The sequence below is a fragment of the Salvelinus fontinalis genome, chromosome 18 (assembly GCF_029448725.1).
Source record: "Salvelinus fontinalis isolate EN_2023a chromosome 18, ASM2944872v1, whole genome shotgun sequence".
Taxonomy (NCBI): domain Eukaryota; kingdom Metazoa; phylum Chordata; class Actinopteri; order Salmoniformes; family Salmonidae; genus Salvelinus; species Salvelinus fontinalis.
The window spans coordinates 58,780,144-58,806,090 of NC_074682.1; the positions used below are offsets into that span (position 1 = coordinate 58,780,144).

Here is a 25,947-nt window from a genome sequence, read left to right on the forward strand (position 1 = left end):
ACCACATATCACAGTCATAGTCAGTACATTCATCTTCAGATAGCTAGGTGGGACAACCACATATCACAGTCATAGTCAGTACATTCATCTACAGATAGCTAGGTGGGACAACCACATATCACAGTCATAGTAAAGTACATTCATCTACAGATAGCTAGGTGAACCAGTCATAGTCAGTACATTCATCTCCAGATAGCTAGGTGGGACAACCACATATCACAGTCATAGTCAGTACATTCATCTCCAGATAGCTAGGTGGGACAACCACATATCACAGTCATAGTCAGTACATTCATCTTCAGATAGCTAGGTGAGACAACCACATATCACAGTCAGTACATTCATCTCCAGATAGCTAGGTGAGACAACCACATATCACAGTCATAGTCAGTACATTCATCTTCAGATAGCTAGGTGGGACAACCACATATCTCAGTCAGTACATTCATCTACAGATAGCTAGGTGAGACAACCACATATCACAGTCAGTACATTCATCTCCAGATAGCTAGGTGAGACAACCACATATCACAGTCATAGTCAGTACATTCATCTTCAGATAGCTAGGTGGGACAACCACATATCACAGTCATAGTCAGTACATTCATCTTCAGATAGCTAGGAGGGACAACCACATATCACAGTCAGTACATTCATCTACAGATAGCTAGGAGAGACAACCACATATCACAGTCATAGTCAGTACATTCATCTACAGATAGCTAGGTGGGACAACCACATATCACAGTCAGTACATTCATCTACAGATAGCTAGGTGAGACAACCACATATCACAGTCATAGTCAGTACATTCATCTACAGATAGCTAGGTGAGACAACCACATATCACAGTCATAGTCAGTACATTCATCTACAGATAGCTGGGTGGGACAACCACATAGCACAGTCAGTACATTCATCTACAGATAGCTAGGTGGGACAACCACATATCACAGTCAGTACATTCATCTACAGATAGCTAGGTGGGACAACCACATATCACAGTCATAGTCAGTACATTCATCTTCAGATAGCTAGGTGGGACAACCACATATCACAGTCATAGTCAGTACATTCATCTACAGATAGCTAGGTGGGACAACCACATATCACAGTCAGTACATTCATCTACAGATAGCTAGGTGGGACAACCACATATCACAGTTATAGTCAGTACATTCATCTACAGATAGCTAGGTGGGACAACCACATATCACAGTCAGTACATTCATCTACAGATAGCTAGGTGAGACAACCACATATCACAGTCAGTACATTCATCTCCAGATAGCTAGGTGGGACAACCACATATCACAGTCACAGTCAGTACATTCATCTTCAGATAGCTAGGTGAGACAACCACATATCACAGTCATAGTCAGTACATTCATCTACAGATAGCTAGGTGAGACAACCACATATCACAGTCATAGTCAGTACATTCATCTACAGATAGCTAGGTGGGACAACCACATATCACAGTCATAGTCAGTAAATTCATCTTCAGATAGCTAGGTGGGACAACCACATATCACAGTCATAGTCAGTACATTCATCTACAGATAGCTAGGTGAGACAACTACATATCACAGTCAGTACATTCATCTTCAGATAGCTAGGAGGGACAACCACATATCACAGTCAGTACATTCATCTTCAGATAGCTAGGTGGGACAACCACATATCACAGTCATAGTCAGTACATTCATCTACAGATAGCTAGGTGGGACAACCACATATCACAGTCATAGTCAGTACATTCATCTACAGATAGCTAGGTGAGACAACCACATATCACAGTCATAGTCAGTACATTCATCTACAGATAGCTAGGTGGGACAACCACATATCACAGTCATAGTCAGTACATTCATCTACAGATAGCTAGGTGGGACAACCACATATCACAGTCACAGTCAGTACATTCATCTACAGATAGCTAGGTGGGACAACCACATATCACAGTCATAGTCAGTACATTCATCTCCAGATAGCTAGGTGGGACAACCACATATCACAGTCATAGTCAGTAAATTCATCTTCAGATAGCTAGGTGGGACAACCACATATCACAGTCATAGTCAGTACATTCATCTACAGATAGCTAGGTGAGACAACTACATATCACAGTCAGTACATTCATCTACAGATAGCTAGGTGGGACAACCACATATCACAGTCATAGTAAAGTACATTCATCTACAGATAGCTAGGTGAACCAGTCATAGTCAGTACATTCATCTCCAGATAGCTAGGTGAGACAACCACATATCACAGTCAGTACATTCATCTACAGATAGCTAGGTGGGACAACCACATATCACAGTCATAGTCAGTACATTCATCTTCAGATAGCTAGGTGGGACAACCACATATCACAGTCATAGTCAGTAAATTCATCTACAGATAGCTAGGTGGGACAACCACATATCACAGTCATAGTCAGTACATTCATCTACAGATAGCTAGGTGGGACAACCACATATCACAGTCATAGTCAGTACATTCATCTACAGATAGCTAGGTGGGACAACCACATATCACAGTCATAGTCAGTACATTCATCTACAGATAGCTAGGTGGGACAACCACATATCACAGTCATAGTCAGTACATTCATCTACAGATAGCTAGGTGAGACAACCACATATCACAGTCATAGTCAGTACATTCATCTCCAGATAGCTAGGAGGGACAACCACATATCACAGTCATAGTCAGTACATTCATCTACAGATAGCTAGGAGGGACAACCACATATCACAGTCAGTACATTCATCTACAGATAGCTAGGTGAGACAACCACATATCACAGTCATAGTCAGTACATTCATCTACAGATAGCTAGGTGAGACAACTACATATCACAGTCAGTACATTCATCTTCAGATAGCTAGGTGGGACAACCACATATCACAGTCAGTACATTCATCTACAGATAGCTAGGTGAGACAACCACATATCACAGTCAGTACATTCATCTCCAGATAGCTAGGAGGGACAACCACATATCACAGTCATAGTCAGTACATTCATCTACAGATAGCTAGGTGGGACAACCACATATCACAGTCAGTACATTCATCTCCAGATAGCTAGGAGGGACAACCACATATCACAGTCATAGTCAGTACATTCATCTACAGATAGCTAGGTGGGACAACCACATATCACAGTCATAGTCAGTACATTCATCTACAGATAGCTAGGTGGGACAACCACATATCACAGTCAGTACATTCATCTACAGATAGCTAGGTGAGACAACCACATATCACAGTCATAGTCAGTACATTCATCTACAGATAGCTAGGTGGGACAACCACATATCACAGTCACAGTCAGTACATTCATCTTCAGATAGCTAGATGGGACAACCACATATCACAGTCATAGTCAGTACATTCATCTACAGATAGCTAGGTGGGACAACCATATATCACAGTCATAGTCAGTACATTCATCTACAGATAGCTAGGTGGGACAACCACATATCACAGTCAGTACATTCATCTACAGATAGCTAGGTGAGACAACCACATATCACAGTCATAGTCAGTACATTCATCTACAGATAGCTAGGTGGGACAACCACATATCACAGTCAGTACATTCATCTACAGATAGCTAGATGGGACAACCACATATCACAGTCAGTACATTCATCTACAGATAGCTAGGTGGGACAACCACATATCACAGTCATAGTCAGTACATTCATCTACAGATAGCTAGGTGGGACAACCACATATCACAGTCAGTACATTCATCTACAGATAGCTAGGTGGGACAACCACATATCACAGTCATAGTCAGTACATTCATCTTCAGATAGCTAGGTGGGACAACCACATATCACAGTCATAGTCAGTACATTCATCTTCAGATAGCTAGGTGAGACAACCACATATCACAGTCATAGTCAGTACATTCATCTTCAGATAGCTAGGTGGGACAACCACATATCACAGTCATAGTCAGTACATTCATCTACAGATAGCTAGGTGGGACAACCACATATCACAGTCATAGTCAGTACATTCATCTACAGATAGCTAGGTGGGACAACCACATATCACAGTCATAGTTAGTACATTCATCTTCAGATAGCTAGGTGGGACAACCACATATCACAGTCAGTACATTCATCTACAGATAGCTAGGTGAGACAACCACATATCACAGTCAGTACATTCATCTACAGATAGCTAGGTGAGACAACCACATATCACAGTCAGTACATTCATCTACAGATAGCTAGGTGAGACAACCACATATCACAGTTATAGTCAGTACATTCATCTACAGATAGCTAGACAGGACAACCACATATCACAGTCATAGTCAGTACATTCATCTTCAGATAGCTAGGTGGGACAACCACATATCACAGTCAGTACATTCATCTACAGATAGCTAGGTGAGACAACCACATATCACAGTCATAGTCAGTACATTCATCTACAGATAGCTAGGTGAGACAACCACATATCACAGTCAGTACATTCATCTACAGATAGCTAGGTGAGACAACCACATATCACAGTCATAGTCAGTACATTCATCTTCAGATAGCTAGGTGAGACAACCACATATCACAGTCATAGTCAGTACATTCATCTACAGATAGCTAGGTGGGACAACCACATATCACAGTCATAGTCAGTACATTCATCTTCAGATAGCTAGGTGGGACAACCACATATCACAGTCAGTACATTCATCTACAGATAGCTAGGTGGGACAACCACATATCACAGTCATAGTCAGTACATTCATCTTCAGATAACTAGGTGGAAAACCACATATCACAGTCATAGTCAGTACATTCATCTACAGATAGCTAGGTGAGACAACCACATATCACAGTCATAGTCAGTACATTCATCTACAGATAGCTAGGTGGGACAACCACATATCACAGTCATAGTCAGTACATTCATCTTCAGTCGCTTCAGAGACAGACTAAAGCAACGGCCCTGTCGCTTCAGCCAGAGTCAGACTAAAGAAATGGCCCTGCCGCTTCAGAGACAGACTAAAGCAATGGCCCTGCCGCTTCAGAGACAGACTAAAGCAACGGCCCTGTCGCTTCAGAGACAGACTAAAGGGTATAGCTACTCAATCATAGGATGCAGCTCAAAGTTTATACGCAGATACAAACAGAATAGTATAATTGACAGGCGTTTCAACACACAAGTTGGTTCAAAACAAAATACTCCTGTCACCGAGCGTCTGTCGAGATCATCGTCTGGGATTCTTTGTCATCATAAACACAAATCACTTCTTGTTTCTGACAAAGAGATTCAAAAGAAAGGGCCAAATTTCAAAATAAATATTTTTTTTTTTTAAAGAATCTTTAAAAGCATTTTATTTATTTTTTCATTGCGAAATAAATAGTTTTAATCGAAAGGCTTTGCGCTGTCCGTATTCCCTGCTACTAATTTGACGTGAGACACTTTCAGATTCATTGAGGAGGAAGTCAGTCTTCAAAATGGCGCCCTACTCCCTATATAGTGCACTACCACCCATGGGGATCTTTTCAATTGATTTCTAAAAGCCTTTCGTACATCAGCTGATATCTCAAAGTGCTGTACAGAAACCGAGCCTAAAACAGCAAGCAACGCAGGTGTAGAAGCACGGTGGCTAGGAAAAACTCCCTAGAAAGGAGATTGAAAAGAAGAATGACAGGTAGCTGGGTAACACGTTGAGGGAGGGAGGACAGACAGAGACAGACAGTCCAGGCAGGAGGAATAGGAGAAAGCATTGAAGTAAGTCAGACATCAAGAAACTTGGGGCTATTCTCCAGTAACTGTCTAGTAATTTGTATTCTGCTGCGGGGGGTGTTTGTATTCTGCCGTGGGGGGGTTGTATTCTGCCGTGGGGGGGATTGTATTCTGCCGTGGGGGGGATTGTATTCTGCCGTGGGGGGGATTGTATTCTGCCGTGGGGGATGTTTGTATTCTGCCGTGGGGGGGATTGTATTCTGCCGTGGGGGGGATTGTATTCTGCCGTGGGGGGGGAATGTATTCTGCCGTGGGGGGGATTGTATTCTGCCGTGGGGGGGATTGTATTCTGCCGTGGGGGGGATTGTATTCTGCCGTGGGGGGGATTGTATTCTGCCGTGGGGGGGATTGTATTCTGCCGTGGGGGGGATTGTATTCTGCCGTGGGGGGGGATTGTATTCTGCCGTGGGGGGGATTGTATTCTGCCGTGGGGGGGATTGTATTCTGCCGTGGGGGGGATTGTATTCTGCCGTGGGGGGGATTGTATTCTGCCGTGGGGGGCTTGTATTCTGCCGTGGGGGGCTTGTCTTCTGCCGTGGGGGGCTTGTCTTCTGCCGTGGGGGGCTTGTCTTCTGCCGTGGGGGGCTTGTCTTCTGCCGTGGGGGGCTTGTCTTCTGCCGTGGGGGGCTTGTCTTCTGCCGTGGGGGGCTTGTATTCTGCCGTGGGGGGCTTGTATTCTGCCGTGGGGGGGGTTGGCTACTTGAGCTAGTGAATGGTGTAGTTCATTGTCCTTCGAGGCAAATTCAATGATTGATTGATTACTTACTTGACTAGAGGCAGCAGATGATTAATTAACCCCTACCTGACTAGAGGCAGGATGAGGTAGTAAATGACTGATAGACTGATTGATTACCTGACTAGAGGCCGGATGAGGTAGTAAATGATTGATTGACTGATTGATTACCTGACTAGAGGCAGGATGAGGTAGTAAATGATTAATTGACTGATTGATTACCTGACTAGCGGCAGGATGAGGTAGTAAATGATTGATTGAATGATTGATTACCTGACTAGCGGCAGCATGAGGTAGTAAATGACTGATTGATTACCTGACTAGAGGCAGGATGAGGTAGTAAATGATTAATTGACTGATTGATTACCTGACTAGCGGCAGCATGAGGTAGTAAATGACTGATTGATTACCTGACTAGAGGCAGGATGAGGTAATAAATGATTGATTGACTGATTGATTACCTGACTAGCGGCAGGATGAGGTAGTAAATGATTGATTGACTGATTGATTACCTGACTAGCGGCAGCATGAGGTAGTAAATGACTGATTGATTACCTGACTAGAGGCAGGATGAGGTAGTAAATGATTAATTGACTGATTGATTACCTGACTAGCGGCAGCATGAGGTAGTAAATGATTGATTGACTGATTGATTACCTGACTAGCGGCAGCATGAGGTAGTGTATGCTACTGGAGTCCTTCTCCTCTACAGAGGCGGGGTCGATCAGGTGACGCAGGTTCTGGTACATCATCTCTGTTATAAAGGGGGTGAAGGGAGCCTAGTGGGGAGGAGAGACCAGTCAGAGAAAGACAACGATACTATACAGTACTATACTAGTGGGGAGGAGGAGAGATACCTAGTTAGTTGAGAACATACACTACAACTCTCCTACCATTCTAACTCGGGGAGACCTTGTCCTCGTTACCATTCTAACTCGGGGAGACCTTGTCCTCGTTACCATTCTAACTCGGGGAGACCTTGTCCCCGTTACCATTCTAACTCGGGGAGACCTTGTCCTCGTTACCATTCTAACTCAGGGAGACCTTGTCCTCGTTACCATTCTAACTCGGGGAGACCTTGTCCTCGTTACCATTCTAACTCGGGGAGACCTTGTCCTCGTTACCATTCTAACTCAGGGAGACCTTGTCCCCGTTACCATTCTAACTCGGGGAGACCTTGTCCTCGTTACCATTCTAACTCGGGGAGACCTTGTCCCCGTTACCATTCTAACTCGGGGAGACCTTGTCCTCGTTACCATTCTAACTCGGGGAGAACTTGTCCTCGTTACCATTCTAACTCAGGGAGACCTTGTCCTCGTTACCATTCTAACTCGGGGAGACCTTGTCCTCGTTACCATTCTAACTCGGGGAGAACTTGTCCTCGTTACCATTCTAACTCGGGGAGACCTTGTCCTCGTTACCATTCTAACTCGGGGAGACCTTGTCCTCGTTACCATTCTAACTCGGGGAGACCTTGTCCTCGTTACCATTCTAACTCGGGAGAGACCTTGTCCTCGTTACCATTCTAACTCGGGGAGGCCTTGTCCTCGTTACCATTCTAACTCGGGGAGGCCTTGTCCTCGTTACCATTCTAACTCGGGGAGACCTTGTCCTCGTTACCATTCTAACTCAGGGAGACCTTGTCCTCGTTACCATTCTAACTCGGGAGAGACCTTGTCCTCGTTACCATTCTAACTCGGGGAGGCCTTGTCCTCGTTACCATTCTAACTCGGGGAGGCCTTGTCCTCGTTACCATTCTAACTCGGGGAGGCCTTGTCCTCGTTACCATTCTAACTCGGGGAGACCTTGTCCTCGTTACCATTCTAACTCGGGGAGACCTTGTCCTCGTTACCATTCTAACTCGGGGAGACCTTGTCCTCGTTACCATTCTAACTCGGGGAGACCTTGTCCTCGTTACCATTCTAACTCGGGGAGACCTTGTCCCCGTTACCATTCTAACCTGGGGAGACCTTGTCCCCGTTACCATTCTAACCTGGGGAGACCTTGTCCTCGTTACCATTCTAACTCGGGGAGACCTTGTCCCCGTTACCATTCTAACTCGGGGAGACCTTGTCCCCGTTACCATTCTAACTCGGGGAGACCTTGTCCTCGTTACCATTCTAACTCGGGGAGACCTTGTCCTCGTTACCATTCTAACTCGGGGAGACCTTGTCCTCGTTACCATTCTAACTCAGGGAGACCTTGTCCTCGTTACCATTCTAACTCAGGGAGACCTTGTCCTCGTTACCATTCTAACTCGGGGAGGCCTTGTCCTCGTTACCATTCTAACTCGGGGAGGCCTTGTCCTCGTTACCATTCTAACTCGGGGAGACCTTGTCCTCGTTACCATTCTAACTCGGGGAGACCTTGTCCTCGTTACCATTCTAACTCGGGGAGACCTTGTCCCCGTTACCATTCTAACTCGGGGAGACCTTGTCCTCGTTACCATTCTAACTCGGGGAGACCTTGTCCTCGTTACCATTCTAACTCGGGGAGACCTTGTCCTCGTTACCATTCTAACTCAGGGAGACCTTGTCCTCGTTACCATTCTAACTCAGGGAGACCTTGTCCTCGTTACCATTCTAACTCAGGGAGACCTTGTCCTCGTTACCATTCTAACTCAGAGGCCTTGTCCTCGTTACCATTCTAACTCAGAGACCTTGTCCTCGTTACCATTCTAACTCGGGGAGACCTTGTCCTCATACAAAGACATCTGCGTTGAGAACTAATGAAGTGTAAGTAAAATTATTATATGCAGCAGACTTAAGTTCAAACTTTTTTCTTTAACAATTTCTGTGAGGAGGAACTTCAGTTTAACCAGAGATTTAGTTACAGCCTGATACACACACAATGCATCACAAGGTACAGCGTCACGAGGTACAGCGTCACGAGGTACAGCGTCACGGGGTACAGCGTCACGGGGTACAGCGTCACGAGGTACAGCGTCACGAGGTACAGCGTCACGAGGTACAGCGTCACGAGGTACAGCGTCACGGGGTACAGCGTCACGGGGTACAGCGTCACGAGGTACAGCGTCACGAGGTACAGCGTCACGAGGTACAGCGTCACGAGGTACAGCGTCACGAGGTACAGCGTCACGGGGTACAGCGTCACGAGGTACAGCGTCACGAGGTACAGCGTCACGAGGTACAGCGTCACGAGGTACAGCGTCACGAGGTACAGCGTCACGAGGTACAGCGTCACGAGGTACAGCGTCACGGGGTACAGCGTCACGGGGTACAGCGTCACGAGGTACAGCGTCACGAGGTACAGCGTCACGAGGTACAGCATCACGAGGTACAGCGTCACGAGGTACAGCGTCACGGGGTACAGCGTCACGGGGTACAGCGTCACGAGGTACAGCGTCACGAGGTACAGCGTCACGGGTACAGCGTCGCGGGGTGCAGCGTCGCGAGGTACAGCATCACGAGGTACAGCGTCACGAGGTACAGCATCACGAGGTACAGCATCACGAGGTACAGCATCACGAGGTACAGCATCACGAGGTACAGCATCACGAGGTACAGCGTCACGAGGTACAGCGTCACGAGGTACAGCGTCACGAGGTACAGCATCACGAGGTACAGCATCACGAAGTACAGCATCACGAGGAACAGCATCAGAGCACTCGTTATTTAGAACGGTCCGGTGCATTAGTTCCAAACGCAATTGTTTTGGCGAAGAGAAAATATCGCTCTCGATACCCTATTTTCAATGGAAGCAGATGTCCTTGAGCAGAGTTGAGCCAGGTTAAACACGAGGCACCTGTTACCCATGTGACTCACCATCAGTCTGCACATGGAGAACAGAACACTGAAGAGATTCTCCAGAGCCCCCAGACAGTCCTCTGTTCCACTCTCTCCCTGTAGGGTTACAATGCACAGTTACAAACATCATCTTCCTCCTCCTCCTCTTCCTCCCTAACATGTTCCATACATAACACAACAGATTTTTAAACAGAGTGTCATTGATGACCAACTCAATTCATTCGCATTACTTCAGTCAATATAGCACAGTCAACAGAGACACAGTGGTTACTCTAGTCAATATAGCACAGTCAACAGAGAAACGGTGGTTACTCTAGTCAATATAGCACAGTCAACAGAGACACGGTGGTTACTCCAGTCAATATAGCACAGTCAACAGAGACACGGTGGTTACTCTAGTCAATATAGCACAGTCAACAGAGACACGGTGGTTACTCTAGTCAATATAGCACAGTCAACAGAGAAACAGTGGTTACTCTAGTCAATATAGCACAGTCAACAGAGACACGGTGGTTACTCTAGTCAATATAGCACAGTCAACAGAGACACGGTGGTTACTCTAGTCAATATAGCACAGTCAACAGAGACACGGTGGTTACTCTAGTCAATATAGCACAGTCAACAGAGACACGGTGGTTACTCTAGTCAATATAGCACAGTCAACAGAGACACGGTGGTTACTCTAGTCAATATATCATAGTCAACAGAGAAACAGTGGTTACACTAGTCAATATAGCACAGTCAACAGAGAAAGTGGTATAGCGGTTACTGTACCTTTAAGCTATTTGACTGCATCAGTGTTTGAGGGTGAACTCACCTTGAAACGCCTACGGTTGGTCCTCACGTACCAGTTGGTCAGCATGTCCACAAACTTGACAAGCTTTGGCACCACCGTGTACAACCTGTAAGCTGCAAGGAGACACTCGGATTACAACTCATGTCTGGAGTGAGAGGGGAGCGGCTGGGAAAAAGGCCTTTATAAGGACAGACCCATAACAGTAGCAGAGAGCTTTGTATCGCGAACTGGGGTTGCGGGGTCAAAATCGACGCATTGAAAGAATGACGTATTCCACATGCAGTGTTGTCTATTTAAGCAATAAGGCCCGAGGAGGTGTGGTATACGGCCGATATACCACGGCTAAAGGGCTGTCCTTAAGCACGACACAACGCGGAGTGCCTGGAAACAGCCCTTAGCCGCGGTATATCGGCCATATATCACAAACCTCCCGATGCGCCTCATTGCTGTTATAAACTGGTTACCAACGTGATTAGAGCAGTAAAAATACATGTTATGTCATACCCGTGGTATACGGTCTGATATACCACGGCTGTCAGCCAATCAGCATTCGATGCTCGAACCACCCAGTTTATAATGTGTTTTATTATGTTGTTGTTATATATCCATAATGTTGGCACGGTTGTCGCCCCAGTAATAATTGCCCCTTGGTTATAGCTATTTACTGAATTTCATTTCATTTACTGAATTTAATTTAATTTACTGAATTTAATTTAATTTACTGAATTTTATTTAATTTAACTGAATGTAACATTAAGTATCTCATTTAAAAAAAAAAAGTGGATTTCAGTGGATTTCAGTGAAAAGGTGTAGTGTTGTCACTCGTCTCAGCCTTGAAGAACTGGATGAGAGACTGTGTGTGTGTGTACGGTGTGTACACGTTGTGTGTGTGTGTGTCAAATAAAAATCCCAACAAATGAAGAGAGAAAATTAGATCGTAGTCTTGTATTGCCTGTATAGCCCGTTCGATGGTTCGTCAGAGGTCGTAGCGGGATTTCTAATAAGCGTCCGGGTTAGTGTCCCGCTCTTTAAAAGCGGCAGCTCTAGCCATTAGCTCAGTGAGGATGTTGCCTGTACTCCATGGCTTCTGGTTGGGATATGTACGTACGGTCAACTGTGGGGACGACGTCGTCGATGCACTTATTACTGATCCAGTGACTGATGTGGTAAAACTCCTCAATGTTATCAGATGAACCCCGGAACATATTCCAGTCTGTGCTAGTGAATCAGTCCTGTAGATTAGTGTGTGTGTGTGTGTGTGTGTGTGTGTGTGTGTGTGTGTGTGTGTGTGTGTGTGTGTGTGTGTGTGAAGCTCACCATCCATCTCAGCTTTGAAGAACTGGATGAGAGACTGGGTGAATGACTGGATCCACTTGTCCATGATGTTGTCACTGCACTTGGCTGTGGCCTCGTTGTACAGGAAGCTGATGCCGTCCTCCTGAAGGGCAAAGGTCACCGGGCAAAAAGGTCACACAGAGAACAGGACACAGAGCAAGAGATAGAGAGAAAGTCACAGAGTTTAAAGGATGTGATAGGCAGAGTCTTATGTTCTGGTTGAGGTGTTCTCCTCATTAAACAGTAACTGGTTGAGGTGTTCTCCTCATTAAACAGTAACTGGTTGAGGTGTTCCCCTCATTAAACAGTAACTGGTTGAGGTGTTCTCCTCATTAAACAGTAACTGGTTGAGGTGTTCCCCTCATTAAACAGTAACTGGTTGAGGTGTTCCCCTCATTAAACAGTAACTGGTTGAGGTGTTCCCCTCATTAAACAGTAACTGGTTGAGGTGTTCCCCTCATTAAACAGTAACTGGTTGAGGTGTTCTCCTCATTAAACAGTAACTGGTTGAGGTGACCTCATTAAACAGTAACTGGTTGAGGTGTTCCCCTCATTAAACAGTAACTGGTTGAGGTGTTCCCCTCATTAAACAGTAACTGGTTGAGGTGTTCCCCTCATTAAACAGTAACTGGTTGAGGTGTTCCCCTCATTAAACAGTAACTGGTTGAGGTGTTCCCCTCATTAAACAGTAACTGGTTGAGGTGTTCCCCTCATTAAACAGTAACTGGTTGAGGTGTTCCCCTCATTAAACAGTAACTGGTTGAGGTGTTCCCCTCATTAAACAGTAACTGGTTGAGGTGTTCCCCTCATTAAACAGTAACTGGTTGAGGTGTTCCCCTCATTAAACAGTAACTGGTTGAGGTGTTCCCCTCATTAAACAGTAACTGGTTGAGGTGTTCCCCTCATTAAACAGTAACTGGTTGAGGTGTTCCCCTCATTAAACAGTAACTGGTTGAGGTGTTCCCCTCATTAAACAGTAACTGGTTGAGGTGTTCCCCTCATTAAACAGTAACTGGTTGAGGTGTTCTCCTCATTAAACAGTAACTGGTTGAGGTGTTCCCCTCATTAAACAGTAACTGTCTGGTTGAGGTGTTCCCCTCATTAAACAGTAACTGTCTGGTTGAGGTGTTCCCCTCATTAAACAGTAACTGGTTGAGGTGTTCCCCTCATTAAACAGTAACTGGTTGAGGTGTTCCCCTCATTAAACAGTAACTGTCTGGTTGAGGTGTTCCCCTCATTAAACAGTAACTGGTTGAGGTGTTCCCCTCATTAAACAGTAACTGGTTGAGGTGTTCCCCTCATTAAACAGTAACTGGTTGAGGTGTTCCCCTCATTAAACAGTAACTGGTTGAGGTGTTCCCCTCATTAAACAGTAACTGTCTGGTTGAGGTGTTCTCCTCATTAAACAGTAACTGGTTGAGGTGTTCCCCTCATTAAACAGTAACTGGTTGAGGTGTTCCCCTCATTAAACAGTAACTGTCTGGTTGAGGTGTTCCCCTCATTAAACAGTAACTGGTTGAGGTGTTCCCCTCATTAAACAGTAACTGGTTGAGGTGTTCTCCTCATTAAACAGTAACTGGTTGAGGTGTAGTCTGGTAGTTTCATCTCACCCTAGGTCGGCAGGAGTTACTACAATATACCAAAGTCATGTTGGCAAAAACACTACAGTAAATACCAGGGGTTGGAACCAAATTATTTTCCAATCGTTTGGTTTTGAGTAGAACCAATATTTGTATCCGTTTTGTTCCAACAGGGACAATAAAGTTCTGAACCCCCCCTCCAAAAAGTAACAGTTAATATCATTCCGATAGGTTCCTTTTTAAACCTCTGAAATCAATGAGTTTTAACCATTTAGATGAAACGACTTCACCAATCAGAGCGGATAGAGCAGACCAGCTATAGCTGTTTACATGCCTTGGACAGACCAGTGTAGGGCGGGAGAGAGGGTGGAGGAGGAGGAGGAGGCTTGACGAACTAGGCCTCTAATTCGGATAATGCGTGTCATAACTAAAGTCCACAGAATTGTACCTACGGAAGAGCGGGTTCCTCTAAAAATGTTATTTTTCTGTTCTGATCCCTGAACCGGTTCCAACCCCTAGTAAATATTACAGTAAACTACAGGCATGTCTGCAAAAACACTACAGTGAATATTATAGTATATAAATATACAGTTGAAGTCAGAAGTTTACATACACCTTAGCCAAATACATTTAAACTCAGTTCTCACAATTCCTGACATTAAATCCTAGTAAATATTCCCAGTCTTGGGTCAGTTAGGATCACCACTTTATTTTAAGAATGTGAAATGTCAGAATAATAGTAGAGAGAATAATTTATTTCAGCTTTTATTTATTTCATCACATTCCCAGTGGGTCAGAAGTTTACATACACTCCATTAGTATTTGGTAACATCGCCATTAAATTGTTTAACTTGGGTCAAACGTTTCAGGTAGCCTTCCACAAGCTTCCCACAATGAGTTGGGTGAATTTTGGCCCATGCCCCCTGACAGGGCTGGTGTAACTGAGTCAGGTTTGTAGGCCTCTTCACACGCTTTTTCAGTTCTGCCCACAAATTGTCTATAGGATTGAAGTCAGGGCTTTGTGATGGCCACTCCAATACCTTGACTTTGTTGTCCTTAAGCCATTTTGCCAAAAATTTGGAAGTATGCTTGGGGTCATTGTCCATTTGGAAGACCCATTTGCGATCAAGCTTTAACTTCCTGACTGATGTCTTGAGATGTTGCTTCAATATATCCACATAATTTTCATCCTCATGATGCCATCTATTTTGTGAGGTGCACCAGTCCCTCCTGCAGCAAAGCACCCCCTCAACATGATGCTGCCACCCCCGTGCTTCACGGCTGGGATGGTGTTCTTCGGCTTGCAAGCCTCCCCCTTTATCCTCCAAACATAACGATGGTCATTATGACCAAACAGTTCTATTTTTGTTTCATCAGACCAGAGGACATTTCTCCAAAGATCTTTGTCCCCATGTGCAGTTGCAAACCGTAGTCTGGCTGTTTTATGGCGGTTTTGGAGCAGTGGCTTCTTCCTTGCTGAGCGGCCTTTCAGGTTATGTGGATATAGGACTCGTTTTACTGTGGATATAAACACTTTTGTACCGGTTTCCTCCAGCATCTTCACAAGGTCCTTTGCTGTTGTTCTGGGATTGATTTACCCTTTTCGCACCAAAGTACGTTCATCTCTAGGACACAGAATGCGTCTCCTTCCTGAGCGGTATGACGACTGCATGGTCCCATGGTGTTTATAATTGAGTACTATTGTTTGTACAGATGAACGTGGTACCTTCAAGCGTTTGGAAATTGCTCCTAAGGATGAACCAAACTTGCAAATGTCAAAAAAAAAAATCTGAGGTCTTGGCTGATTTCTTTGATTTTCCCATGATGTCAAGCAAAGAGACACTGAGTTTGAAGGTAGGCCTTGAAATAAATCCACAGGTACACCTCCAATTGACTCAAATGATGTCAGTTAGCCTATCAGAAGCTTCTAAAGCCATGACATCATTTTCTGGAATTTCCCAAGCTGTTTAAAGGCACAGTCAACTTAGTGTATGTAAACTTCTGACCCACTGGAATTGTGATACAGTGAATTATAAGTGAAATAATCTGTCTGTAAACAATTGTTGGAAAAATGTGTCATGCACAAAGTAGATGTCCTAACCGACTTGCCAAAACTATAGTTTGTTAACAAGAAATCTGTAGAGTGCTTGAAAAACGAGTTAATGACTCCAACCTAAGTGTATGTAAACTTCCGACTTCAACTGTAGTAATACTATAGTATTTAGACCATAGTATAATATAGTATTTTTTCCTGTGGGTAGGACTGGGTGAGGGGATGGAAGAGAGGGGAGGCAAGGGCTGTAGGGGGAGGCCAGGGCTGTAGGGGGAGGCCAGGGCTGGAGGGGGGGGTGGAGGAGGGTTAGGGCTGTAAGGGGGAAGCCAGGGCTGTAAGGGGGGGGGGGTGTAAAGGGGAGGGGGTTGGGGCTGTAAAGGGGGATGGGTACCTTGTGCAGAGAGGGAGGGGTTGGGCAGGGGGACAGCACCTTGTAAAGCATGTGTACATTCTCCACTTTCTGCACATACTGGTTGGGGATATGGAGAGGGAAGTTGGGGAGGTGTGGCAGGGCAGGGTAGGTGTAATAGGGGTAAGGCTTGGGTTAAACCGGGGGCAGGGTATGGGAGACGGGGGTAGGGGAGCAGCCTCTCGAATATTTTGGACCAGGAAGCAGTAGGCTGGGGGAGGTGAGGAGGCCTAAGGCTGGGTTATAAGGTTACCTTGTGGAGACGCTGGACGTTCTGGACCAGGAAGCGGTAGGCTGGGGGAGGTGAGGAAGCTTAAGGCTGGGTTATAAGGTTACCTTGTGGAGACGCTGGACGTTCTGGACCAGGAAGCGGTAGGCGTTGTACCAGGGGAGGAAGACATCCTTCAGAACATCTCTGACTCCTTCCTCTTTGAAACGCAGGTTCTCAGCTCTCACTACCGGGGAGTTGATTAGATAGAGCCTGGAGGGGGGAGGGGAGGAGGGAGGGGGAGGAGGGGGGAGAAGAGAGGGAGGGGAGGAGGGAGGGAGGGGAGGAGGAGAGGGGAGGAGGGGAGAGAGAGGGAGGGGAGGAGGGGGGAGGGGAGGAGAGATGGAGGGGAGGAGGGAGGGAGGGAGGGAGGGAGGAGGGAGGGAGGGAGGGAGGGAGGGGAGGAGAGAGGGAGGGAGGGGAGGAGGGGGGAGGGGAGGAGGGAGGGAGGGGAGGAAGGAGGGAGGGGAGGAAGGAGGGAGGGAGGGAGGGAGGGAGGGAGGGGAGGGAGGGGAGGGGGCATAAAAGAGATGTTAGGTCATCTAAATCCCCCTCCCTCCAGGGGCGGCAGGTAGCCTAGTGGTTAGAGGGGAGGCAGGTAGCCTCGCGGTTAGAGGGGCGGCAGGTAGCCTAGCGGTTAGAGGGGAGGCAGGTAGCCTCGCGGTTAGAGGGGAGGCAGGTAGCCTAGTGGTTAGAGGAGAGGCAGGTAGCCTAGTGGTTAGAGGGGAGGCAGTTAGCCTAGCGGTTAGAGGGGAGGCAGTTAGCCTAGCGGTTAGAGGAGGCAGGTAGCCTAGTGGTTAGAGGAGGTAGGTAGCCTAGTGGTTAGAGGGGAGGCAGGTAGCCTAGTGGTTAGAGGGGAGGCAGGTAGCCTCGCGGTTAGAGGGGAGGCAGGTAGCCTCGCGGTTAGAGGGGAGGCAGGTAGCCTCGCGGTTAGAGGGGCGGCAGGTAGCCTAGCGGTTAGAGGGGAGGCAGGTAGCCTCGCGGTTAGAGGGGAGGCAGGTAGCCTAGTGGTTAGAGGAGAGGCAGGTAGCCTAGTGGTTAGAGGGGAGGCAGTTAGCCTAGCGGTTAGAGGGGAGGCAGTTAGCCTAGCGGTTAGAGGAGGCAGGTAGCCTAGTGGTTAGAGGAGGTAGGTAGCCTAGTGGTTAGAGGGGAGGCAGGTAGCCTAGTGGTTAGAGGGGAGGCAGGTAGCCTAGCGGTTAGAGGGGCAGCAGGTAGCCTAGCGGTTAGAGGGGCAGCAGGTAGCCTAGCGGTTAGAGGGGCAGCAGGTAGCCTAGTGGTTAGATGGGCGGCAGGTAGCCTAGTGGTTAGAGGGGCGGCAGGTAGCCTAGCGGTTAGAGGAGGCAGGTAGCCTAGTGGTTAGAGGGGAGTCAGTTAGCCTAGCGGTTAGAGGGGCAGCAGGTAGCCTAGCGGTTAGAGGAGGCAGGTAGCCTAGTGGTTAGAGGGGAGGCAGTTAGCCTAGTGGTTAGAGGGGAGGCAGTTAGCCTAGCGGTTAGAGGGGCAGCAGGTAGCCTAGTGGCTAGAGTGTTGGGCCAGTAACTGAAAGGTTGCTAGATCGAATCCCCGAGCTGACAAGGTACAAATCTGTCATTCTGCCCCTGAACAAGGCAGTTAACCCACTGTTCCTAGGCCGTCATTGTAAATAAGAGTTTGTTCTTAACTGAGTTGCCTAGTTAAATAAAGGTTACTTTTTTGTTTTTTTGTTAACCATATAGTGGGATTACACTCTGCTTTATTCACTAACTATATAGTGGGATTACACACTGCCTTATTCATTAAACATATAGTGGGATTACACACTGCCTTATTCATTAAACATATAGTGGGATTACACTCTGCCTTATTCATTAACCATATAGTGGGATTACACTCTGCCTTATTCATTAACCATATAGTGGGATTACACTCTGCTTTATTCATTAACCATATAGTGGGATTACACTCTGCTTTATTCATTAACCATATAGTGGGATTACACACTGCCTTATTCATTAACCATATAGTGGGATTACACACTGCCTTATTCATTAACCATATAGTGGGATTACACTCTGCTTTATTCATTAACCATATAGTGGGATTACACTCTGCCTTATTCATTAACCATATAGTGGGATTACACTCTGCCTTATTCATTAACCATATAGTGGGATTACACACTGCCTTATTCATTAACCATATAGTGGGATTACACACTGCCTTATTCATTAACCATATGGCAATGCCACCGTATTGCCCAAGGCACTACGTAAAACACAGTGTGTGTCAGAATAGAGTTTACCTCAGGGCATCGGCTCCATAGTTCTCCACTACCAGACCAGGATCAGGGTAGTTCTTCTTACGTTTACTCATCTTCTGTCCATCGCTGAGACACAGAGAGAGACACAGAGAGAGACACAGAGAGAGACAGAGAGAGACACAGAGAGAGACACAGAGAGAGACACCGAGAGAGACACACAGAGAGAGACACACAGAGAGAGACACAGAGAGAGACACAGAGAGAGACACAGAGAGAGACACAGAGAGAGACACAGAGAGAGACACAGAGAGAGACACACAGAGAGAGACACACAGAGAGAGACACACAGAGAGAGACACAGAGAGAGACACAGAGAGAGACACAGAGAGAGACACAGAGAGAGACACAGAGAGAGACACAGAGAGAGACACCGAGAGAGACACACAGAGAGACACACAGAGAGACACACAGAGAGACACACAGAGAGAGACACGGAGAGAGACACAGAGAGAGACACAGAGAGAGAAACAGAGAGAGACACAGAGAGAGACACAGAGAGAGACACAGAGAGAGAAACAGAGAGAGACACAGAGAGAGACACAGAGAGAGACACGGAGAGAGACACGGAGAGAGACACAGAGAGAGACACAGAGAGAGACACAGAGAGAGACACAGAGAGAGACACAGAGAGAGACACACAGAGAGAGACACACAGAGAGAGACACACAGAGAGAACATCACTTTACATCTGGTAATGAAATGAGTTCTTCCAGGTTATACGCAGTACGTTGTCTGTCTGTCTCTCTGTGTGTGTGTGTGTGTCTCTCTCTTTGTGTGTGTGTGTGTGTCTCTCTGTGTGTGTGTGTGTGTCTCTATGTGTGTGTCTCTCTTTGCTTGCGTGCGTGTATGTGTGTCTCTCTCTGTGTATCGGTCTGTCTGGGCTCTGGTCTAAAGTGGTGCACTATATAGGGAATAGGGCCCTGGTCTAAAGTGGTGCACTATATAGGGAATAGGGCTCTGGTCTAAAGTAGTGCACTATATAGGGAAAAGGGTCCTGGTCTAAAGTAGTGCACTATATAGGGAATAGGGTCCTGGTCTAAAGTAGTGCACTATATAGGGAATAGGTCTCTGGTCTAAAGTAGTGCACTATATAGGGAATAGGGCCCTGGTCTAAAGTAGTGCACTATATAGGGAATAGGGTCCTGGTCTAAAGTAGTGCACTATATAGGGAATAGGTCTCTGGTCTAAAGTAGTGCACTATATAGGGAATAGGGTCCTGGTCTAAAGTAGTGCACTATATAGGGAATATGTCTCTGGTCTAAAGTAGTGCACTATATAGGGAATAGGGCTCTGGTCTAAAGTAGTGCACTATATAGGGAATAGGGTCCTGGTCTAAAGTAGTGCACTATATAGGGAATAGGGTCCTGGTCTAAAGTAGTGCACTATATAGGGAATAGGTCTCTGGTCTAAAGTAGTGCACTATATAGGGAATAGGGCCCTGGTCTAAAGTAGTGCACTATATAGGGAATAGGGTCCTGGTCTAAAGTAGTGCACTATATAGGGAATAGGGTCCTGGTCTAAAGTAGTGCACTATATAGGGAATGGGGTCCTGGTCTAAAGTAGTGCACTATATAGGGAATATGTCTCTGGTCTAAAGTAGTGCACTATATAGGGAATAGGGCCCTGGTCTAAAGTAGTGCACTATATAGGGAATAGGGTCCTGGTCTAAAGTAGTGCACTATATAGGGAATAGGGTCCTGGTCTAAAGTAGTGCACTATATAGGGAATAGGGTGCCATTTGGACTCTAGTCTCATTATTATGGAAGAGGACTTTAGTGTAACAGGGATTTACGGCTATATTCCACTGGTCAGCACCAGTTTGTGTGCGTTTCTGTGTGTGTGTGCGACTGTGTGTGTGTGTGCGACTGTGTGTGTGTGTGCGACTGTGTGTGTGTGTGTGCGACTGTGTGTGTGTGTGTGCGACTGTGTGTGTGTGTGCGACTGTGTGTGTGTGTGCGACTGTGTGTGTGTGAGACTGTGTGCGACTGTGTGTGTTTGGGGGACAAGGTGAACTGACCTGGCCAGCACCAGTCCGTTGACGATGACGTTCTTGAACGGTGGTTTACCAAACAGAGCGGTGGACAACACCAGCAGGGTGTAGAACCTAACGCAGGAAACAGTTTACCATCACATTAGGGAGACAGGAAACAGTTTACCATCACATTAGGGAGACAGGAAACAGTTTACCATCACATTAGAGAGACAGGAAACAGTTTACCATCGCATTAGAGAGACAGGAAACAGTTTACCATCACATTAGAGAGACAGGAAACAGTTTACCATCACATTAGAGAGACAGGAAACAGTTTACCATCACATTAGAGAGACAGGAAACAGTTCACCATCACATGAGAGGTCAACACACTGTCATAGGCTGAGGTCTGGAGGAGAGACAGGGGGTAAAGGTCAACACACTGTCATAGGCTGAGGTCTGGAGGAGAGACAGGGGGTAAAGGTCAACACACTGTCATAGGCTGAGGTCTGGAGGGGAGAGACAGGGGGTAAAGGTCAACACACTGTCATAGGCTGAGGTCTGGAGGGGAGAGACAGGGGGTAAAGGTCAACACACTGTCATAGGCTGAGGTCTGGAGGAGAGACAGGGGGTAAAGGTCAACACACTGGCATAGGCTGAGGTCTGGAGGGGAGAGACAGGGGGTAAAGGTCAACACACTGTCATAGGCTGAGGTCTGGAGGAGAGACAGGGGGTAAAGGTCAACACACTGTCATAGGCTGAGGTCTGGAGGAGAGACAGGGGGTAAAGGTCAACACACTGGCATAGGCTGAGGTCTGGAGGAGAGACAGGGGGTAAAGGTCAACACACTGTCATAGGCTGAGGTCTGGAGGAGAGACAGGGGGTAAAGGTCAACACACTGTCATAGGCTGAGGTCTGGAGGGGAGAGACAGGGGGTAAAGGTCAACACACTGTCATAGGCTGAGGTCTGGAGGAGAGAGACAGGGGGTAAAGGTCAACACACTGGCATAGGCTGAGGTCTGGAGGAGAGACAGGGGGTAAAGGTCAACACACTGTCATAGGCTGAGGTCTGGAGGAGAAAGACAGGGGGTAAAGGTCAACACACTGTCATAGGCTGAGGTCTGGAGGGGAGAGACAGGGGGTAAAGGTCAACACACTGTCATAGGCTGAGGTCTGGAGGGGAGAGACAGGGGGTAAAGGTCAACACACTGTCATAGGCTGAGGTCTGGAGGAGAGACAGGGGGTAAAGGTCAACACTATCATAGGCTGTAGGGCTGCATGATATGGATAAAATATGTAATTGGCTCGTTTTTGGGGGGGGGGGGGGGGGGGGGGTTAAAACATGGTTAAAACATCCAGTCAGGGTAGAGAACATCACTATTCTATCATGAGATCAGATGAATTAATCCACCCTGCGCTAACTGACTACCAAACCAAACGCATCTTTTCAAAGTGCTATAAAAGCTCCATACGATAACAAAGGGGATTACTACATCTACATAATAAACAAACATACATATTGTGTTATAAGAGCAGTAGTTGCTCATTCGTTAAATAAACGAACAACATTATTAGTTCCTATTTCCTATTTCCTGTTTTATGAGTTCTTAACCTAAATGAACTCTGTATTCAGGCAGCCATCGGCTGCAGATGGAATAGGAAGCTGATTGGTTGTGTAATTATGTAAATCAGTCGGCTCAACCGTTATCATGATTTTAAAAAGCGCCTTATAAACATGTAACACGTAGCCTAGCAACCGCAAAACATTGGAGTCTGGTCCAGTCATTCAACACCACATTCAATGGTTTCAACTTGTTCCCTTAACACTTGGTTATACAAGAAGGCACAAACAGATGTATATTTGACTCAATTATCATCATTTTAAAAGCGTGCTTACATTTGTATACGATCACGTCTCTCTATTATACGTGAGAATACTTATGTACAGATTTCCAAAATGTGGGGAACTCTGGGCTATGTGGAAGCCTCTGTTCGATGCCTCTGCACCCTTGATAACGCATCGGCAATCAATAACCGTTTAACGGAGGTGGCTGGTGGCGTCCGAGGGGCTTCGCGTCGTAACGTAGAGGGTTGGTTGTGTCCGAGGGTCTGGTGGCGTCCGAGGGGCTGGTGGTGTCCGAGGGGCTCCATGTCGTAACGTAGGGGGCTGGTTGTGTCCGAGGGGCTGGTGGCGTCCGAGGGGCTGGTGGCGTAGGGGGCTGGTGGCGTCCGAGGGGCTCCACATCGTAACGTAGGGGGCTGGTGGCGTCCGAGGGGCTCCACATCGTAACGTAGGGGGCTGGTGGCGTCCGAGGGGCTCCACGTTGTAACGTAGGGGGCTGGTCGTGTCCGAGGGGCTCCACGTCGTAACGTAGGGGGCTGGTCGTGTCCGAGGCGCTCCACGTCGTAACGTAGGGGATTGGTGGCGTCCGAGGGGCTCCACGTCGTAACGTAGGGGGCTGGTGGCGTCCGAGGGGCTCCACGTCGTAACGTAGGGGCTGGTGGCGTCCGAGGGGCTCCACGTCGTAACGTAGGGGGCTGGTGGCGTCCGAGGGGCTCCACGTCGTAACGTAGGGGGCTGGTGGCGTCCGAGGGGCTTCACGTCGTAACGTAGGGGGCTGGTGGCGTCCGAGGGGCTCCACGTCGTAACGTAGGGGGCTGGTTGTTCATACCTTAGCTCAGGAGGCTAACTGTCTAGATACCTTAGCTCAGCAGGCTAACAGTCTAGATACCTTAGCTCAGCAGGCTAACAGTCTAGATACCTTAGCTCAGCAGGCTAACAGTGTCTAGATACCTTAGCTCAGCAGGCTAACAGTGTCTAGATACCTTAGCTCAGCAGGCTAACAGTGTCTAGATACCTTAGCTCAGCAGGCTAACAGTGTCTAGATACCTTAGCTCAGCAGGCTAACAGTGTCTAGATACCTTAGCTCAGCAGGCTAACAGTGTCTAGATACCTTAGCTCAGCAGGCTAACAGTGTCTAGATACCTTAGCTCAGCAGGCTAACAGTCTAGATACCTTAGCTCAGCAGGCTAACAGTGTCTAGATACCTTAGCTCAGCAGGCTAACAGTGTCTAGATACCTTAGCTCAGCAGGCTAACAGTGTCTAGATACCTTAGCTCAGCAGGCTAACAGTGTCTAGATACCTTAGCTCAGCAGGCTAACAGTGTCTAGATACCTTAGCTCAGCAGGCTAACAGTGTCTAGATACCTTAGCTCAGCAGGCTAACAGTGTCTAGATACCTTAGCTCAGCAGGCTAACAGTGTCTAGATACCTTAGCTCAGCAGGCTAACAGTGTCTAGATACCTTAGCTCAGCAGGCTAACAGTGTCTAGATACCTTAGCTCAGCAGGCTAACAGTGTCTAGATACCTTAGCTCAGCAGGCTAACAGTGTCTAGATACCTTAGCTCAGCAGGCTAACAGTGTCTAGATACCTTAGCTCAGCAGGCTAACAGTGTCTAGATACCTTAGCTCAGCAGGCTAACAGTGTCTAGATACCTTAGCTCAGCAGGCTAACAGTGTCTAGATACCTTAGCTCAGCAGGCTAACAGTGTCTAGATACCTTAGCTCAGCAGGCTAACAGTGTCTAGATACCTTAGCTCAGCAGGCTAACAGTGTCTAGATACCTTAGCTCAGCAGGCTAACAGTGTCTAGATACCTTAGCTCAGCAGGCTAACAGTGTCTAGATACCTTAGCTCAGCAGGCTAACAGTGTCTAGATACCTTAGCTCAGCAGGCTAACAGTGTCTAGATACCTTAGCTCAGCAGGCTAACAGTGTCTAGATACCTTAGCTCAGCAGGCTAACAGTGTCTAGATACCTTAGCTCAGCAGGCTAACAGTGTCTAGATACCTTAGCTCAGCAGGCTAACAGTGTCTAGATACCTTAGCTCAGCAGGCTAACAGTGTCTAGATACCTTAGCTCAGCAGGCTAACAGTGTCTAGATACCTTAGCTCAGCAGGCTAACAGTGTCTAGATACCTTAGCTCAGCAGGCTAACAGTGTCTAGATACCTTAGCTCAGCAGGCTAACAGTGTCTAGATACCTTAGCTCAGCAGGCTAACAGTGTCTAGATACCTTAGCTCAGCAGGCTAACAGTGTCTAGATACCTTAGCTCAGCAGGCTAACAGTGTCTAGATACCTTAGCTCAGCAGGCTAACAGTGTCTAGATACCTTAGCTCAGCAGGCTAACAGTCTAGATACCTTAGCTCAGCAGGCTAACAGTCTAGATACCTTAGCTCAGCAGGCTAACAGTGCTAGATACCTTAGCTCAGCAGGCTAACAGTCTAGATACCTTAGCTGCTCAGCAGGCTAACAGTCTAGATACCTTAGGTCAGCAGGCTAACTGTCTAGATACCTTAGGTCAGCAGGCTAACTGTCTAGATACCTTAGCTCAGCAGGCTAACAGTCTAGATACCTTAGCTCAGCAGGCTAACAGTCTAGATACCTTAGCTCAGCAGGCTAACAGTCTAGATACCTTAGCTCAGCAGGCTAACAGTCTAGATACCTTAGCTCAGCAGGCTAACAGTCTAGATACCTTAGCTCAGCAGGCTAACAGTCTAGATACCTTAGCTCAGCAGGCTAACAGTCTAGATACCTTAGCTCAGCAGGCTAATAGTCTAGATACCTTAGCTCAGCAGGCTAACAGTGTCTTGATACTTTAGCTCAGCAGGCTAACAGTGTATTGGTACTGTAGCTCAGCAGGCTAACAGTCTAGATACCTTAGCTCAGCAGGCTAACAAGGTCTTACCATCCTCTGGTCTGGTCGATGCCCTCAGCAATGAAGTCAGCGGGGAAGGTGTCTTCGAACTCCTTCCTGTTCTCAAAGGGGTAGTGGGCCTGGGCGTAGGGCATGCTGCCCGACTCAAACCAGCAGTCAAACACCTCCGTGACCCTGCGCAACACGCCTTTACCACAGCGGGACGGGATAGTCAACTGGTCAATGCTATGGAAGGATAGA

At 47.0% G+C, this 25,947-nt stretch overlaps 1 protein-coding gene across 1 annotated transcript in view; it reads right to left on the reverse strand.

The window, feature by feature from the left end:
• The window catches only part of iars1 (isoleucyl-tRNA synthetase 1), a 163,954-nt gene that overhangs the window by 55,318 nt on the left and 82,689 nt on the right, over nt 1-25,947 (reverse strand). The window contains exons 16-23 of the mRNA XM_055869922.1: nt 25,738-25,932; nt 21,038-21,124; nt 19,003-19,086; nt 16,793-16,937; nt 12,397-12,517; nt 11,101-11,192; nt 10,302-10,379; nt 7,174-7,295 (exon numbers count right to left, since the gene is read on the reverse strand). Of these exons, the coding sequence (XP_055725897.1) occupies nt 7,174-7,295; nt 10,302-10,379; nt 11,101-11,192; nt 12,397-12,517; nt 16,793-16,937; nt 19,003-19,086; nt 21,038-21,124; nt 25,738-25,932 (924 nt within the window). The remainder of the gene's footprint in view (nt 1-7,173; nt 7,296-10,301; nt 10,380-11,100; nt 11,193-12,396; nt 12,518-16,792; nt 16,938-19,002; nt 19,087-21,037; nt 21,125-25,737; nt 25,933-25,947) is intronic.